The sequence below is a fragment of the Rhineura floridana genome, chromosome 10 (assembly GCF_030035675.1).
Source record: "Rhineura floridana isolate rRhiFlo1 chromosome 10, rRhiFlo1.hap2, whole genome shotgun sequence".
NCBI lineage: Eukaryota > Metazoa > Chordata > Lepidosauria > Squamata > Rhineuridae > Rhineura > Rhineura floridana.
Window position 1 is genome coordinate 19,715,308 of NC_084489.1, and position 18,335 is coordinate 19,733,642.

Consider the following 18,335-nt stretch of genomic DNA (forward strand, 5'->3'; position numbering starts at 1 on the left):
CCTAAGTGGGAGTGCCATTTCTGTTTGATAATCATGTTGCTCCAGATGCTGCGTTAATTTGAGCATAGCAGATTCCTGCAAGATCGCTTGATTGCTCCCCTATCTCCGCATCATTGATCAATGGGGCTTTGAATTTCAGCATTCTCTAGCCCTTTCAGCATCCTCAGGCTGGAGAATTGCTAGGGGGTTAAGCAGCACACAGACATTGTTCATGCACGGCCGGCTGCTCTCCCCCTTTGGCTGTACACAGAGAATCACATCATAGCCTTGATGGCGTTGTATATTGCTTCTGCCACCTCTGGCTGCAATGTTTGTCTGGTTAGACTCAAGTGCCTCCTTCTCTGACAGCACTAAGAGCTCTGAGGCACAAGCTTCTGCAGATGAGGCGAGCGATGTTGCTTCCTATGTCAGTCATGGGCTTTTCTTCAAGTGTTTCTCTCATGGATATTCTCCTGCTTTTACAGGAGGTAAGGACTCCCTTCCTCACAGTAATAGCGGAGGTGGAGGTTCTCTTCCCAGGAAGCCCATAAAGGAAAGAATATGGAGGGGTGAGTAAGGTACCACTCCAGGAGGCATAAGAGAACGAGGCCCCACAGATCTCCCTGAAGTAGCAGTTCTGTAGGCTCTCCTTCCTCCCCCTATTCTTCTCTTGTCATTGTGGAGCTGGCAATTAACGTGCTGAGAGGATGGATAGTGCTGACCATACTTTTGCTTTCAACTGTTCCTGAAGAGAAGAGGGAGCACTGCCTGACTCTTTTATAATTCTTCCTCTGAACCTGCGGGAGAGGAGGTTTTGAATCGGTCTAGTTTTCTTTTGTTTCTTTTTTGATGGCTGATGTTGGACCCTTTTACTCAGAGTTTGTCAGTTGTACTCATCCAGATTTGGGGAAATTGTGTTAATTACTCAATTTTTTGATGCCTAAAGTTAGAACCCACTATCAGTGGCAAAGTATCACCTCTTCCTCTTCCTTGTGTTCCAGCTTTGATATGCCAGGGGTTTAGGTCAAGGTACTGTGGATACGTCTAGTGTACTCACTGGAGAAGGTCATTTTACACAAGGTGATTCCCTCAAACCTTGCCCACCTTCAGGTTAGCTCTGTGTGTACCCTTCTCCCTCAGAACCATAAGAGGTGAAATGTCTAGAGAGGAATCTTAATATGTTCCACGTTTGCTTCTGTGGAGAGGTTAGACTTTTTCTCAGAATAGATAGGAATGTGAGTAATCAGAGCAGAGAAATGGGAGTAGGCCCTAGCCGAGGAGTTTTCCTGTCCTTTCCCCCTGAAGGTGCTCGAATATCAGTATTAATCTGCTTCCCTTTAGAGAGCTGATTCTCTCTCCTCTTAGGCCTGAAGGGTCAGGGCCCAGGGAGTATTTCCAGGGCAATAGCAGAAGAGCCTGTTTGTTCCTCTAGAGGGCCACAGTCTGTAAAAACATAAATTAAAATTCCTCTGGATTTTTTTCTTGAAGACACAAAAGGTTATTCCCCTACTGTCTCACCCCCCAGAAAAGGCCTTGCAATACATATATATGGAAACATTAACAAGAGCAGTTGGCTTTTCTGAATAAGTACAGTTTGAAGTAAATAAATTAAGGTAATTACCTCATTAGTCCATGACGAGTTTGAGTGCTTAGACTGAGGATGGTGGTTAGTTACCCTAGTAGATGGAACTGAAAGATGGGATTGTCCTTTTTCTAGTTTCATGAGGCTCTGTCCTTAGCCATTGAAAAGGCACATTTGCCTCTCTTTTAAAAGGGTTTCAATGCATTGGCTTAAGGTACACACTGTCATGAACCTGTAATGTTCATGAGTTATTAAAAATCTTAAAAGCAATACTTTGGCTCCAGCAAGGGACTCTGGGAGATTTTTACAGTTAGAAAAGACAAGCCTTTGCCAATTTACAATTCTGAGTTTCACTTCCCAGCTGAAGACGGTTAGAAGAAGCCTTAACAAGCTGCACCTGTTTATCTTTGCTGATTAGCAAGTGCCTGGTACCCAAGGTCATCCTTGGCCTGTACCGTTGGAAAACACAGTTGGGAGGGGGGCCTGCAAGGCGCGACAATGTGGGAAACATCAAGAAGAAAGTTACATCAGCTAATTCCTGATTGGTCAATTAATCTTGGACCGTTAGGATCCTTTTCCTTTAAGTATAGGGCTAGAGACCCATAGCCTTTGTTCTCTGTTCTCTGCCTGTGCTGACTTGGCACCAGAGTTCCAAAGCCTTCTACCTTTTATGGTTCCAAGGGGTTGCTTATGGGAAGGTAACCTATGCCTGGTTCCATTGCTTTATGTTGAACATCCATCTCTCTTAGGAGAGATGCCACTGCAACCAACTACCTCCTGTGTAAGTAGTTAGGTAAGCTAGTTTGTTATTTTCTTGTTGTGTGTATGAATTCTCTTATGAGTACCTAAACCCCTGTTTGGGTGTATGGTCTTAAAGGATTACTTGCTGCTATATTTGATGTGCACTTATATATCTTAATAAAGCTACTTCTATTTAACCTGGTGTGTTCATTGAGAGAAGGGGTGGTTCTGGATTCAGTACCTTGACCATTCTCAGTCACTAACTACCAAAGAGGTTTAAGAAGTTAAAAGCTTGAATTTGAAGTAAGAACCAGAGGTGCCAGGCAAGGAGTGTAACTGTGACTCTTGCCCCATAGGACCTTGGTTTTACCTATCTTCTGGGCTCAGAGATCCCCTGGCTCTGAGTGGACCAGTAAACAGGGGTGGTGGCAGCCTACCTTCTACCTTGCAGGGTTGTTGTGAGCGTACACAGCCTTGGCAAGGGTGAAGTAATAGTCTTTTGGTTCCAGTCTCATTTCCCTAAGGGTGGGGGTCTGAGTCTGACGCATGATCCCTGTGCCTTGACGGTAGGGATTCATGACACACACAGCTTTATTAGAGTTCGGTTTTCTGTTCAATATGTGTAACCTTGGTTGCAAATGATTGAACATACAACCTTGGATGCTATTCTGTTTTTTTCTGCCTAAATCCTGGGAGTTCTGTATTAAAATATGTTTTAAATATAAAACTTTTTTTTATTCCTTTCTTTGACAGATAATCCCTTTCTGAAGATATTTTAATAGTATCAAAGAGAAGAAGATGCTTATTGCTATATTGTCTAATTAAGAGGAAAAGCAGCCTCAACTTTTCTAGTCCTTTATGTCCCTTTAAACAATAGTTTGATTAGGGGCATGGCTGGCGCTGCACAGGTTCCCATGGCAAGGCATGATTCTGCCAGCACATAAGTTTGAGAAACTTAGTCTAGCTGGAGAAGCTCCGTTCTCAGAGTTTTGGCTAATGTCAAACCATTCTAGAGTAAAGTTAGCTAAAGTTAGGTGTCCTTTAGGCATGCTCTTTCTCATCTGATTGCAGGATGTGTTCTGGCATCTCAGGTGACATTAGTCTTATGGTGTTGGGCTACAAACTGGTCTGATGGTTGTGGTTTCTCTCCCAGTCTTTTCAGCAGCTTCTGTTTCCATTCCAAGATCCTATTCTAGCAAAAGTGAGAATTCAGATGTCCTTTCCAGACCCCGCATAAACCTGACCTGGAGCTACAATGGTAGTTGCTTTCTCTCCAATTAATGGAGTAAGTGAGTGGGAGGAGCTTCAGAGACTGATCCTGACCACAGATTCCAGCCTTCTCAGTTAGGGTGCTCTTCTCATGCAGGTGGTCACTCTGGAGATGGCAGCCTAGGGTTTCAGGTCATTTCGCTGAAGTTCTTGACTTTGGATGTTCAGAGTGCCCATCTGTTGACTCAAGGGCTTAGGCACTCTATTTACCTTAAACGTTGGTGTGTCAGCTTCACTTGGAGGTGTTTTCTCTCCTGGTGCTCCAGAGGTTAAGGATGTTCAGGGATTTTCTCCAGGAAGGGGTGAATAAGGGGCTGGGCTATAGCACCATTAACACAGAGATTGCCATTTTAAGCAGTGTTCTAGCCAGTTTGGGTGATCTGACCTTGTCTTCACATCTGATCCACAAACATTTCATGAAGGGTTTGGCCCTGGTTTCTCTCAAGGAGTGCACCAGTTTCTCATTTTGGATTTGAATTGTGTCTTCACTGTACTGATGGCCACTTGTTCAGCAGATGTTTGTCTCTTAAGATGGTATTTCTGTTGGCAATAACAACAGCTAGATGGGTGTCAGTGTTAGAGGTCATGTCTTCCTATCCATAGCTTGTGATTTTCCATTCTGGTAAGGTTGTAATCAGATGCATCTTTCATGCCTAAGGTCAACACTATGTACCACTGGTCCCAGGAGGTGGGGTTTCCTTATTATGTAAGAGCCTTCATGCTGACGTGAGTGCAGATGGCTCACCTTAGATGTTAGGAGGCTACTACATTTTTATCTAAACAGAACCAGGACTTGGGGAGCTCAGAGTCCTGGTGTGTGGCTTTTGCCAACCCTTCTGCTGGGAGAAAAGTCTCTTCCTCATTTATTTCTTGGTGATTCAGGAGTGCATAGCCCATTGCACAGGCAGCCACCAATTGGTATCATGGCCCATTTCCTTTATGGTGTGGCAGCTTCAGCTGTGTTTAAGCGTAGCTTTTCTGTGCTGGAAAATTTTAGAGCAACAATTTGGGCTTTTCATCACACTTGAGATGCTACCAACTGGGTGCATTATCAGCTGTTGCCTTTGATAGGAAGTTCCTTCAGAAGGCTATAAAGCAGTGAGGGGAGGGGCAAAGAAAGTCCACCCAGGTCTCTGAGACTGCTCTGTTATATTCCTATCAGTAATGTCATCCTTCATCCTCAGGTAAAAACGGAAATTTGTCTTAATGTGAATTTTTGGTTATTGGGGAGGAGGGATGACATTTTATCCATTTCTCCATCCTCTGTTGGCAACCTGAGGGATGTGGTTTAATGGCTCCTGCTGCTGCTGTACATATGGTTAAGTGTTTTTCTGTCCTTTCCATATGTGTGTGCTCCATTGGGTTTTGAGGGTGGCTGTTCTACTTTTGAGTGGTTAAGCCCTTTTTTGCTGTTCTTCTCTGTTCTCTGTTGGTTTCTGTTTCTGTTCTGTACAGTTTCTCAACCGTTAGGTTTCAGTGATTGACAGAGGTGAAGTTGGAATGTTGGCATGGGGTTGAGGAGTTGTCCTGCCAGTCGGTCTGGTGACAGGGATGATTCCTCCCCCTAGAGAGGAGGCAAAAGGCTTAGTGGACCCTGCTGTTCCTTCCATTAGGAGGCATCATCTCTATCAGGAATGTCATCCATCATCCCCAGTAAACAGAAATTCATGATATGACAAATTTCCATTTTCTACTGTGATAATGCCCTCTGCTGAGTACTTTAGAAAATACTTACCTTGGTTGACTTCACTTCCCCCACCAAACTAAGATCTTTGTATCTCCCAAACACTACTGTTAATGCGAAAGAAGTTGGACAATTTTGAGCAGGCAAATAGAAGCAAGCCAAATAGCTCTTCTATATTCACATGTGTACACACATACTCAGTGAAGAATCGTGTAAAATCATGCCTTCTGTAAAGTATACATTTTATGTGTTAAAATTCAGGCTTGGTTAGCTTTTTCCCAATTCTGTCATTCATGAACTAAGTGAAATGTTTAGTCTTCCCATGTTCAAAAGTTTTGGGGCCATTTTGTTAATCAGTTTAAATTAATTTGATCTAGCAATGCAGCAAAATCATTCAGTAAGCATTTGATGTTAATGAAGCTATCAGGAACTTACAGTTAAGCCAAATTTATTTTTACTGACCAGTTTATATTACATTTTATATTACAGGATGAGATTTTAATAGTTTTGGTATTTTCATATATATATAACTTCTCATAAAGTTAATAAATGCATTTTATTACAGACGTGCTAAAGCAGCTCGAGTGATTGGTTTACTGGCACTGCATACAGCTGAGCTTAAAGAGAATGTTCCAGTTACAGAGGTAATATTCCTTGCTAATACAATATGTCAGATTTTTCAAAAGGAATGTACAGGCAAAGTAGCTTACAAAGTTTCCTTTACAAAATAATAATGGCTTCGATTTTAAGGTTGAATTAAATAGTGATGGCTATATCATTGTAATTATTCATTTGTTACAATTTTATTCCACCTGTTCTTGTATGTTATATAAGGTCTCCTCCTTTTCCCTTTGTGCTTACAACTACCTTGTGAGGAAGGTTAGGATGAGAGATTGTGACTGTCCAAAGATAACAGCATCATGGCTGAGTGGGAATTTATTTGATCCTCAGCTTCTCCCATTACTAAAGAAGGTCATCAGGTTGGAATCTGGCTTCACCTTGTTGAAGGCAGGAAAGCAGCTTTTGAGGAAAGTCGACAACTCTTCAGGAATCCAATTTGCTTTCATGCCTTTGTTGAAGCACTCTTGATTGTTCTTTGCTCTCCAATTTTTTTTCTCCCCAGGCCAGTGTATTTTTGTTTGGTCTGCGCCTGTGTATTCTGACTGGGAGTACTTAACGTTAGTTTAGCTGTACTTTTGGATAAGCCACTTTCTGTGTGCTTGATTCCCAATGTTGTCTCCCTTCAGAATCTACCTCAGTGTGCCCCATTTCATTCCATTTCCTTACTGCTTGGCTCTTAGTGTATGTTTGGTCCACTAATTACATCAGTGTTGTTTGTATAAGCATGTTTCTAGCCCTCCTTTGTACCTTTTAAAAAAACTGTCTGTATCACTTTGTATCTTGTCTTCACCTGTCCTTTTAAGAACAGACAATACCACTATGAAAGCCCATATGATAGACGGGGAGGGGGACAAGGTCCAGGTTCCTCCAACAGAAAACATTGCTGTTGATGAATTGGGCAGGGCATCACCTTCATTCCCTGGTGGCAGAGCATATCAGCAGCATGACGAATGTTCAGACCAGCTGGGTAATTCACAAGTATGTCCACTCAGGGAAGTTGAATCTAGAAGTATTTCATCAGAATCAGTTTGGGAAGATTTAAGTGTTACTGTTCTCTTTGGAGTCCAATCACCAGGTCGTGAAGGTCTTCTCATGTTTTCAGATGCCCTCAACAGACACCTTAATTCACTTTTGTTTCTGTGGCCACTGGGGTTACTGTACACATTTCCTACAACACCTCTCTTAGTAGGAGTACTTAGAAAGATCAGGGAGGAAAGCACCCAGGTGGTACTGATAGTTCCATTCTGGCTACAGTGGCCTTGGATGTCAGAGATGTTGATTCTAGTGATGTTCCCACTAGGGCAGTGTTTCCCAACTAGTGGGCCACCAGATGTTGTTGGACCACAATTCGCATCTTTCCTGACAATTGGCAATGCTGGCTGAGGCTGATGGGAGTTGTGGTCCAACAACACCTGGTGGCCCACTAGTTGGGAAAGGCTGTACAAGGGTGTCTGCCATGCAGACTGGATATTTTATCTCAAGGGCCTATTCTTCACCAGACCCAGACCGGTTGCAGGTGACAGCGTGGAGTTTTGAGTAGAAGTGTCTGCATAACACCTCCAAATCCTCTATCAGATTTTTTTATACAAAGGGAAGGCGATATATTCCTGCTGCTATGAAAATTTTCAAACTTAAAATACTACCTCAACTTTTGTATGGCACTCCCATCTGGATATCAAACTTTAATGGGAAAATTGAAGCGGTTCTTTCAGGGTACTTGCGGGCTATATTTGGTCTGCCTAGATGTGCCTCTCCAGCTGGACTCCATCTTGAAGCGGGTATAAACTCGGTAGAATGTATAGCCTGGTCGCAAGCATTCAAATTTTGGACCAAAATGGCTTATTTTGGTCCCTCCCTGGGATACCTAAATCTAATATGGAAGGATCCTTTCAAATGCTCTTGGTCCAAAATTTTTAATGAAAAGCTAAACCGCCTAGGCCTGTCGTACGATCTATTGTCCTCATGGGATTTTATGAAAGCCAATTTTATTATTACCCAAAGAATAGCAGATTTAGATCGACAATACTCATTATCAAAGGCCAAAACTTCTTCTTCCCCCCTTTTCCTGGATTTAACTTTTCGTTTTCCATCCCAAGCCTCATATTTGGAAGAACTAACGTTCTCTCATTATAGATTTCTGTTTTCCCGAGCAAGGTTCAATTGCTTACCTTCCCTCTATTTAACGGGCCGTTTTCAAGGCATTCCTATAGAGTCTTGTCTTTGTATATGTAATTCTAATCTTCCTGAAACTGTTGAACATGTACTCCTTGAATGCGAACTATATAGTGACGCTAGGATTAAACATTGTTCCTCTTATTATAAATTTTTCTGAAAGATTCTCAAAATGGTTAGCTCGGCACCTTTTGTTAGATAAAGATAAACTCATTACAGAGCATGTTGCAAAGTTTCTTTTCATAGCTCAATCGGTCAGGAACAGACAGATTCATAAATCATAATTGTATTAAAAGTGTTGTTTTATTTTAGATTTTCTTTCTGTATTACGGGTCTATGACTGTAAGTTTTAAAAATAAGTGGAAGTGTCTGTTGAAGTTAGGTTATCTCCAGAAGTCATCAACACTAACCATTGCAACGACCTTCCACAATTCGTATCTTATCGGTCAACTTGGAAAACCTTTGCCTCCTGGTATACTGCCCAGAGTGTTAGGTTCCACAAAGCAAATATTTCCAACATTCTGCCTTTTGCCCAAGAGGGTTTACAGAAAAGACTACTGTAAAACCTAACACCTTACATAGGCAAGCATCGGCAATTTCATCTCTGTCCCCCAAATCTTCTGTAAGCCCCTTTGGATCTCATCCTTTGTTGTAAAGTTTTTCCCCCCCATGGGACAACTTTGGCATGTCCTGTAGTGCACAGGATTCCATCCTGGGACCAAACAAGGTGAAACCTCCATTGAAGCTGCTGAAGAATGTGTCATTGAGCTGCTGTCACTGAAAGTTCTGTTCTGGGTATCATGTCTGCCTGCTAGGTATCAGACCTGAATGTCCTTTCCATTGTCTTATTTTTTATAACGATAGGGTAGTGTTGGGAACAGATCCATAATTTCTGCCAAAAGTTTTGTCTGTTCCACATGCAGCAGGAATTAGTTTTCCCAACTTTTTGCCGGTCACTGTTTCCTGTACTGGAGTGGGCTTGGCACTCCTTAGGCATTTGTTGAGCAATTTACATTTCCAAACACTTTAGACAAACATTTTTTGTTTCATTTTATTCCACATCACTGTGGCAGAAAGTATTGACTACAATCTTATCCAAGTGGATCAAGGCTTGTATTGCCATGGCTTACGAGTCACAGAAATTATCAGTATCTGCTTGTTTAACCATTCCACTAGAGTTGCAGCTACTTCTGCTGCTTATCTTTTTTTTTTTAATTCAGTTTATTGTAGGGCCATAGGCCAACACAAATACGGTATGCAATGCAAGAATATAACACAATATTATCATAATAGGTCGGTTAAAATTGTTGGTTAATTTACCAACACAAATACAATGTACAATACTAGAATAAAACTCGGGATTGTCATAGTAGAACAGTTAAAATTATTAATTAATTTGGTTAAATTTAATTTAAATAAAATTAGTTAGTTGCCTAAGACAAAGATGGCTCTTAGTTTCTGAGCTGCCAGAGCAAAGAGGGATACCTTATGTGTTATCTCATGGTTTAAATCAGATAATAGAGATAATATTTTTCCTCATCCGTAAGCATCTCGCTGGAATCAAGCCATTTCTGCAAAAAATTTACTCTCGGGTTCTGATAGATTGGGCAGTGTAGTATAATATGCGGGAGATCTTCCGCTCCGTCAGAGCCACAGACACATTTTCTTTGATCCTTTGGGGTTTTGGATATTCTGCCCTCTCTATCAGAATTGGGTAATGTAAAAAAATGAAGAGCCGTAAATGCGCGTCCGAGAGGCACTGGTAAAGCCTTGTAAGAGGTATGGAGAGCAGACATGGTCTTTTTTGAATTTCCAGTACCATGTGGCAGTACTACAGTTAATTAAGGTCAAATGATCTAAATAGTTACAATGGTTAAAAATTAACTCACGGAGTCTCTTGTTTGTGTCTATATGTGTAAATTGCTGGCGAGTTATATGATATCTTTGTAGAATACCTTCAATTCTACTGTTCCAAGTAGTATGGAAGAGAGGATGAGCAAAATATATATTAAGTAGTTCCCTGCCTTGGTTTAAGGTGGGCGATCTCGTAAATTTTAAGAGGGCTAAATGTATTTGCGCACTCAGTGGCGGAAGGCCAGTTTCCACTCGGAGCATAGCTGCTGGAGTTCCTTGGGGTAAGAACAGTAGGCGCCTTAAGAAATTGTTTTGGATCGTCTCCAAGGCTAAAGTTACTTTTTCTGCCCAGCGCCATATAGAACTTGAGGGATTACTTTGGCCTCGTAGATTTTTAAGGCAGGGAGGATCAAATGGCCACCAGTGGAGCGAAAGAACTTTAAAATTGCACCCACTGTTTTTAAGGCTGATTCTTTTACAGATTGCCAATGATGTTTCCAAGTAAGGGTGTCCGAGAAAATTACTCCCAAGTATTTAAATAAGTGGCACTGTTCCAGCTGATGATTACCCAGTGACCATCTATGGCTCACTGGCCTTTTTCCGAAGACTAAACTTTTTGTTTGCTGGAAGTTAATGTTAAGCCTCTCAGTTGTACATAAATCGTATAGTTTTCTCATTGATTTCCTCAAACCAACAGGAACTAAGGAAAAGAGGACCATATCATCCGCATAGAATAAAGTGGAAACCTTCTTTTGCCCAATGGAAGGTGGGAAGTGTTGTGCATCTGATAAGTCTGAGATTATATTGATTAAATATAGATTGAACAATAAAGAGGCTAAGGGGCACCCTTGTTTGACGCCCCTCTCTACCCCAAATGGTGGTGTCATGTGGCCATGTTGGTTTACTTTAACCTGGGCTACAGTGCCTGTATTTAGAGCTTTTAGTAGATATAATGTTCATATTATGTAATTTAGTCCATAACCTGTCTCTATCTACAGAGTCAAAAGCTGCGGCCAGGTCTATGAAGGCCGCGTATAGGTGTCTTGTGGGGCCAGATATAGATAGGGTTGCCAGAAAGTTCAGAGTTAGACAATGGTCAGTTGGAGAAGACCCCTTCCTAAATCTGATCTGTTCAGGAGGTATAAGTTGGTTTGATTCGACCCACTGTTCTAGTTTATGGAGAAGATATTTACTGTAAAGTTTGGTCGCCACGTTTAGTAGGCTTATAGGACGATAATTAGAGGGGTTGGAAGGGTCGTTCTTTTTGTATATTGGAACAATGATGCTGTGTTTCCATAATCCATCCTCGGGGATTATGCCAGAGTCGTTGATTCTGGAGAATAGCAATGCTAAAATGGGGGCCCACCAGTCGGAGAAATGTTTATATATCTCGGGTGGTAGAAAATCTTCACCAGGGGATTTACCATTTTTCAGTGAAATTATTAGCGTTGTAATTTCTGCAGTTGTTACTGGGGGCCACGAGGGAAGAGATGTAAAATCAATGTCGGGTTGTTGAGATTGACGAGGGGCTAAGCTGGAATATAGACTCAAAAAATGAGCATGCCAGGCTGAAATCGTAATATGGTATACTTTATTACTGATAGATGAGCCCATTCCCGAGTTAACTAAGTTCCAGAAAAGACGTTCTTGTTTTGCAGAGGCCGCGGTAGCCAATCTCTGCCAGCAGGAGGCTGCAAAATCTAGTTTCTTGCGTCTTAATAGGCTTTTATATGTGGCTTTTGTAGATCTAAAGCAAAGAGCATAGGAGCTGACAGTTGGATTTTTGATTAATAGCCTCAGGTATAGTTTAAGTTTTATTTTTGCCATCTTACACTCTTGGTCAAACCATATAGGAGGGGGATGAGGCTTATTAAGTTTCAAAGGCTTTCGAATTAAAGAAGGTCTTAAGGAAGAAAGAATGTCTTGGAATGCTTGTATTGTATCCAGAGCACCTTCCAAAATGCCCTTGTAGATCGTTTGGTATGGGTCTGACCCTAACTGAGATGCTAAATGTTCTCTCAAACAAATGCACCTTTGAAGGAGGTTTGCAAGACCATGACTTGGTCTACACCTACCACACTCACTAGGCACTATAAGATGAACACTTACGCCTCTGCTGGGGCAGCTTTTGGCTGGAGAGTTTTGCAACCAGTCCTGCTTCACTAATCAGCAGTATAGTACACCCCATCCTGACAATCTTCTATAGTAATAGGAGAAGAAACACTTGGTTTTTACATGACAGGTATTCCTCCATAACTTTAAGAGAGGTTATCAGGGCCACACCCTAGTTCTCTAGCTGCAAATATTTCTAGTAAGTGGTATGTTAGTTTTACAGTTTTCCATTATCTTTTTCATTCTATGTTGTATGTGATATGTACAGATTGCCTGTTTTGAGCTTGGCTAGGACACAAACTAGATTCTGGGTGAGCTGCCTACTAATCTCAAAATGTTGCTTTCCTGCCTTTGACCATAAGGTGGAGCCAGATGCCTACTTGACAACCTTCTTATACTTTTCAGGTTAGAACCAACAGGTCTTTTCCCAACCTAAGCCCAGTATTCTAGAACCACGCTATACTGTTTTTTAAAAAGTATGAGTGTTTATTTAGCAAACTGTGTGAGAAACCTGACACATTCTGAGGTGACACAATTCTCTAAATTTCCTTTTTTTAAAAAATTCAGAAAAGGAACAAAACATCTTTTTAAAGTAAAGGACATTTTTAAAAAAATTGTGCACTTTTATGAAAATCTCAAATCTGTTTTGTGATATAAAAATGACATGAGAGAATCTTAGGATGCTTTAGTTTTATCCTTGGCTAAACCATTTGAAAATAATTTTTGTATATGAATATGTCACGTCTCTAAAGTTGGCAAAAGTGCTGAAATAGAGAGCAGAATGCTCTCATGCACTAAGGAAGAGATTGAAAATGAATGAAGTATTTTAGAATATTATTTCTGCTCTAAGGTCTTCATGGATATTAAAGATTGATGACTTAGATAAAAATAATTTCTTGCATTTCTGTCTTAAGCATTTCAGGGAAAAGTATATCTGCCAGCTTTAAGGTCAAATAAAGTATCTCATATAGCCCTGCCTGCTCTGCCTTGCCATGGTAACAGCAGCACAGTCTTACAGCATTTATGCATTTGTGTATGTCTCCTGCCTTAGGGGATATAGGCCTTTGGGGCCAAGAGAAAGCAGTTCTTCCAGTAGTTGTGCTGCTGTTTTCTCACCAAGGCAGTTTGAGGTTACTGGAAGTGTATCTTTTGGCTTTAAAGAGATGGGAAAGGCACTTGATAAACCATAGTTAAAGTTATGTGCGGATGGCAAAAGATGGGGTGGAAAGAGGGCAGGCCATGAGTATCTGTTCATAGGGCCTAATATTTCTCTCATGAACTCTTATCATAAATAGCATAGTAGAGTTGGAAGGGGCCTATAAGGCCATCAAGTCCAACCCCCTGCTCAATGCAGGAATCCTAATCAAAGCATTCCTGATAGATAGCTGTCCAGCTGCCTCTTGAATGCCTCCAGTGTCAGAGAGCCCACTACCTCTCTAGGTAATTGGTTCCATTGTCGTATGGCTCTAACAGTTAGGAAGTTTTTCCTGATGTCCAGTCAAAATCTGGCTTCCTACAACTTGAGCCCATTATTCCGTGTCCTTCACTCTGGGATGATTGAGAAGAGATCCCAGCCCTCCTCTGTGTGACAACCTTTCATGTACTTGAAGAGTGCTATCATCTCTCCCCTCAGTCTTCTCTTCTCCAGGCTAAACATGCCCAGTTCTTTCAGTCTGTCCTCATAGGGCTTTGTTTCTAGTCCCCTGATCATCCTTGTTGCCCTCCTCTGACCCTGTTCCAGTTTGTCTGCATCTTTTTTCAAGTGCGGAGACAAGATGCTGTATTCAAGGTGAGGCCTAACCAATGCTGAATAGAGGGGAACTAATACTTCACGCGTTTTGGAAAGTATACTTCTGTTAATGCAGCCTAATATAGTGTTTGCCTTTTTTGCAGCCCCATCACACTGTTGACTCATATTCAGCTTGTGGTCAATGACAATTCCAAGATCCTTCTCACATGTCATATGGCTGAGCCAAGTATCCCCCATCTTATAACTGTGCATTTGGTTTCTTTTTCCTATGTGTAGAACTTTTCATTTATCCCTGTTGAATTTCATTCTGTTGTTTTCAGCCCAATGCTCCAGCCTAGCAAGGTCCCTTTCAATTTTGTTTCTGTCTTCCATGGTATTAGTTATGCCCCCCAATTTTGTATCATTTGCAAATTTGATAAGCATGCTCTGTACCTCCTCATCCAATTTGTTAATAAAAATGTTGAAGAGCACTGGGCCCAGGACCAAGCCCTGTGGTACCCCACTGGTTACTTCCGCCCAGTTTGAGACATAACCATTGATAAGCACTCTTTGAATCCACCTGATAGTTGTTCCATCCAGCCCACATTTAGCTAGCTTGCTAATCAGAATATCATGAGGCACTTTGTCAAAAGCTTTGCTGAAGTCGAGATATATTATGTCCACAGCATTCCCACAGTCTGCAAGGGAGGTTACCCGATCAAAAAATGAGATAAGATTAGTTTGGCAGGTTTGTTCTTCATAAATCCGTATTGGCTCCTACTAATCACTGCATTGTTTTCAAGTTGCTTACAGATTGACTGCTTTATAATTGGCTCCAGAGTTTTTCTTGGGATTGATGTTAGGCTGACTGGTTTGTAGTTCCCAGGTTCCTCCTTTTTCCCCTTTTGAAGATAGGGACAACATTAGCTCTCCTCCAGTCATCTGGCACTTCACCAGTCCTCCATGATTTCGCAAAGATAATAGACAGTGGTTCCAAGAGTTCTTCAGCCAATTCCTTCAATACTCTAGGATGCAGTTTATTGGGCCCTGCCGATTTGAACTCATTCAAAGTGATTAGGTATTTCTTGACTGTTGGTCTGTCAAGCTGAAGCTCCAATCCTGCCCCTTCTACTTCATGGTTCCCCCCTTTTTTCCTTGTTGGAATAGCTTGCCATTGAGCTTTTAGAATTTCCTTCTTTAGAAACTCCTACCCATCTTGGACTCCTTTTCTCATTACGGTTGCTTGCCATGGAACCATACTTACAATTCTTCTGAGTTTATTGAAATTAGCTTTCCTGAAGTCCAAGGTGCTCGTATGGCTACTCTCAGCTTTTGCTTCTGTTAAAATCATGAATACAAGTATGGTGTGGTCACTTCCCCTAGAGTTCCCATAACTGCCACTTCATCCACCAAATCATGTCTATTGGTTAGAATCAAGTCAAGGATAGCTGATTGCTTCCTCCACTTTGGTTGCTTCCTCCACTTTCTGTAGGAGAAAGTTATCTCCAACACAAATCAGAAATTTGTTGGAGAGGCCATATTTGGCAGAATTTGTCTCCCAACAGATATCAGGATAATTGAAGTCCCTCATTACTACTACATCATGACTCCTTGAAACATTGGCAATTTGCTTTTCAAAAGTTGCATTCTCATCTTCTCCTTGATTGGGTGGTCGGTAATAGACTCCAAGCACCACAATCCTTTTATTACTTGCCCCATTAGTTTTAATCCAGATACTCTCGGTAGAACCACAAAGCTTATCTTCCTGTATTTCTGTGCAGGGATATATATTTTTAACATATAGCGCGACTCCACCTCCCTTTTTATTCCTTCTGTTCTTTTTGAACAAATTATATCCTTCAGTTGTGTATTCCAGTCATGGGAGTCATCCCACCAAGTTTCAGTTATACCTATCAAGTCGTAATTGCCCTCCTGTATTAAGAGTTCAAGTTCGTCTTGTTTGTTTCCCATGCTCTGCACATTAGTATACCGACATCTAAGACCATGTGATTTATGGCTTGGCTTCCTTACTACTTTTTTCTGAGGGCTGTTACTGGGCCCTATTAGAGCCAATCTCTCTGTTCCCATTACTGTGCACAAGCCTTCATCATTCGTTACCCCCAAGTTTATGTCTCCCTCCCCCTTAGGATTCAGTTTAAAGCCCTCCTGATAAACTTCTCTATGCTGTGGCCAAACACATTCTTCCCAGTCCTTGTGAGATGCAAGCCATCACTTGCCAGCCATCCATCTTCCAGGAAGTATAGCCCATGGTCCCAGAATCCAAATCTCTCACTGAACTCTGTTCGGTAATTGCTAGGATGTTCAACATAATCTGGACAAACCAGTGTATTATTACAGAAAACTTCCACCAGAAGTTACTTGGATGTGAAAGTTAAATGCTATTTATTTATTTATTTATTTATTTAATATTTGTATTATATCCCGACCTTCCTCTCAGCAAGAGCCCAGGGCGGCAAACAGAAGTGCTAAAAACACTCTAAAACATCATAAAAACAGACCTTAAAATACATTAAAACAAAACATTAAAAATATTTTTAAAAGCTTTAAAAACATCTTTTAAAAAGGTTTAAAAACATTATTAAAAATGCCATATTAACAAGCAATTCTAACACAGACACAGACTAGGATAGGTCTCAACTTAAAAGGCTTGTTGAAAGAGGAAGGTCTTCAAAAGGCACCAAAAAGATAGCAGAGATGATCCCTGCCTAATATTTAAGGGGAGGGAATTCCACAGGGTAGGTGCCACCACACTAAAGGTCCATTTCCTATATTGTGCAGAACGAACCTCCTGATAAGATGGTATCTGCAGGAGGCCCTCACTTGCAGAGCGCAGTGATCGACTGGGTATATAAGGGGTAAGACAGTCTTTCAGGAATCCTGGTCCCATACTGTATAGGGCTTTGTACACCAAAACTAGAACCTTGATCTTGGCCTGGTAGCAAATGGGTAGCCAGTGCAATTCTCTCAGCAGCGGGGTGACATGTTGGTGAAATCCTGCCCCAGTGAGCAGTCTCGCTGCCGCATTTTGCACCAGCTGCAGCTTCTGGACCAACCTCAAGGGCAGCCCCACATAGAGCGCATTACAGTAATCCAGCTTGGAGGTTACCAGTGCGTGGACAACAGTGGTCAGGCTATCCCTGTCCAGAAACAGCTGCAGTTGTCTTACCAGTTGAAGCTGGTAAAAGGCACTCCTAGCCACGGAGGTCACCTGGACCTCTAGTGACAAAGATGCATCTAGGAGCACCTCCAGGCTACGAACCTGCTCTTTCAGAGGGAGTACGACCCCATCCAAAGCAGGCAACTGACCAATTATTCGAACTTGGGAACCACCAACCCACAGCACCTCGGTTTTGCTTGGATTCAGACTCAGTTTATTGGCCCTCATCCAGCCCACCACCGAGTCTAGGCAGTGGTCTAGGGCTTGCATGGCCTCTCCTAATTCAGATGTTATGGAGAAACAGAGCTGGGTATCATCAGCATACTGCTGACACCTCACCCCAAATCTCCTGATAACTGCTTCCAAGGTCTTCATATAAATGTTAAACAGCATGGGGGACAAGATGGTACCCTGCGGCACTCCACAGCACAACTGCCAGGGGGCCAAAAGACAGTCACCCAATGCTATTCTCTGAGAGCGACCCTGGAGATAGGATTGAAATGACTGTAAAACAGTGCCTCCAATTCCCATCTCACTAAGCTGGTCCAGATGGATACCATGGTCAATGGTATCAAAAGCTGCTGAGAGATCAAGTAAGAATAACAGGGTCGTACTCCCCGTCCTTCACCCGATAAAGGTCATCCATCAGGGCGACCAAGGCCGATTCAGTCCCAGAACCAGGCCTGAACCCAGACTGGGATGTGTCAAGATATTTTGTTTCATCCAAGAGTGCTTGCAATTGCTGTGCCACAATCCTCTCAATCTCCTTCCCTAAAAAGGGGGTATTTGCAATGGGTCCAGGATGGGCTTGCTCAGGAGCAGTTGGATCACCATCTCTTTCAAGGCGGCTGGAACCACTCCCTCCCGCAATGATGCATTGACCACACTCTGGATCCACTCGGTCAAACCTCCTCGGCAAGCTTTGATAAGCCAAAAAGGGCAAGGGTCGAGAGGACACGTTGCTGGCCCCATCATCGCAAGCACATTGTCCACGTCATCAGGCTGCATCAACTGAAACCGTTCCCAAGAAGTTGCAGCGAACGTTGCAGTGGACACCTCATTGGGGACTGCAGTAGATGTGGATAGGGCATCAAGACTGCTATGGGGGCGAGCAACTTTACCCTTGCAAACAATTCACAGTGGGCCTCCGAAGGGTCTAAAACTCCATTTCCTGGAGTTGATGTCAGCAGACCTCTGCCAATACGGAAAAGATCCATTGGACGGCTACTTGAGGATGCTATGGAGGGAGAGAAGTGGGCCTTCTTCACCGCCCTCACTGCCACACAGTAGGCATGGTTATGATGTTTTACTCGTGCCCGATCAGCCTCGCAGTATGTCTTTCACCACTTGCGCTCTAGCTGTCGTCCACTCTGTTTCATTGCCTTTAGCTCACTGGTGTACCTAGGTGCAAGCC

At 42.3% G+C, this 18,335-nt stretch overlaps 1 protein-coding gene across 10 annotated transcripts in view; it reads left to right on the forward strand.

Moving 5' to 3' along the window:
• ULK4 (unc-51 like kinase 4) overlaps nucleotides 1-18,335 on the forward strand; it is a 447,010-nt gene that overhangs the window by 78,675 nt on the left and 350,000 nt on the right. For all 10 annotated transcript variants that reach the window (XM_061587596.1, XM_061587594.1, XM_061587592.1 and 7 more), the window contains exon 17: nucleotides 5,821-5,899. In XM_061587596.1, coding sequence (XP_061443580.1) covers nucleotides 5,821-5,899 — 79 coding nt within the window. The remainder of the gene's footprint in view (nucleotides 1-5,820; nucleotides 5,900-18,335) is intronic.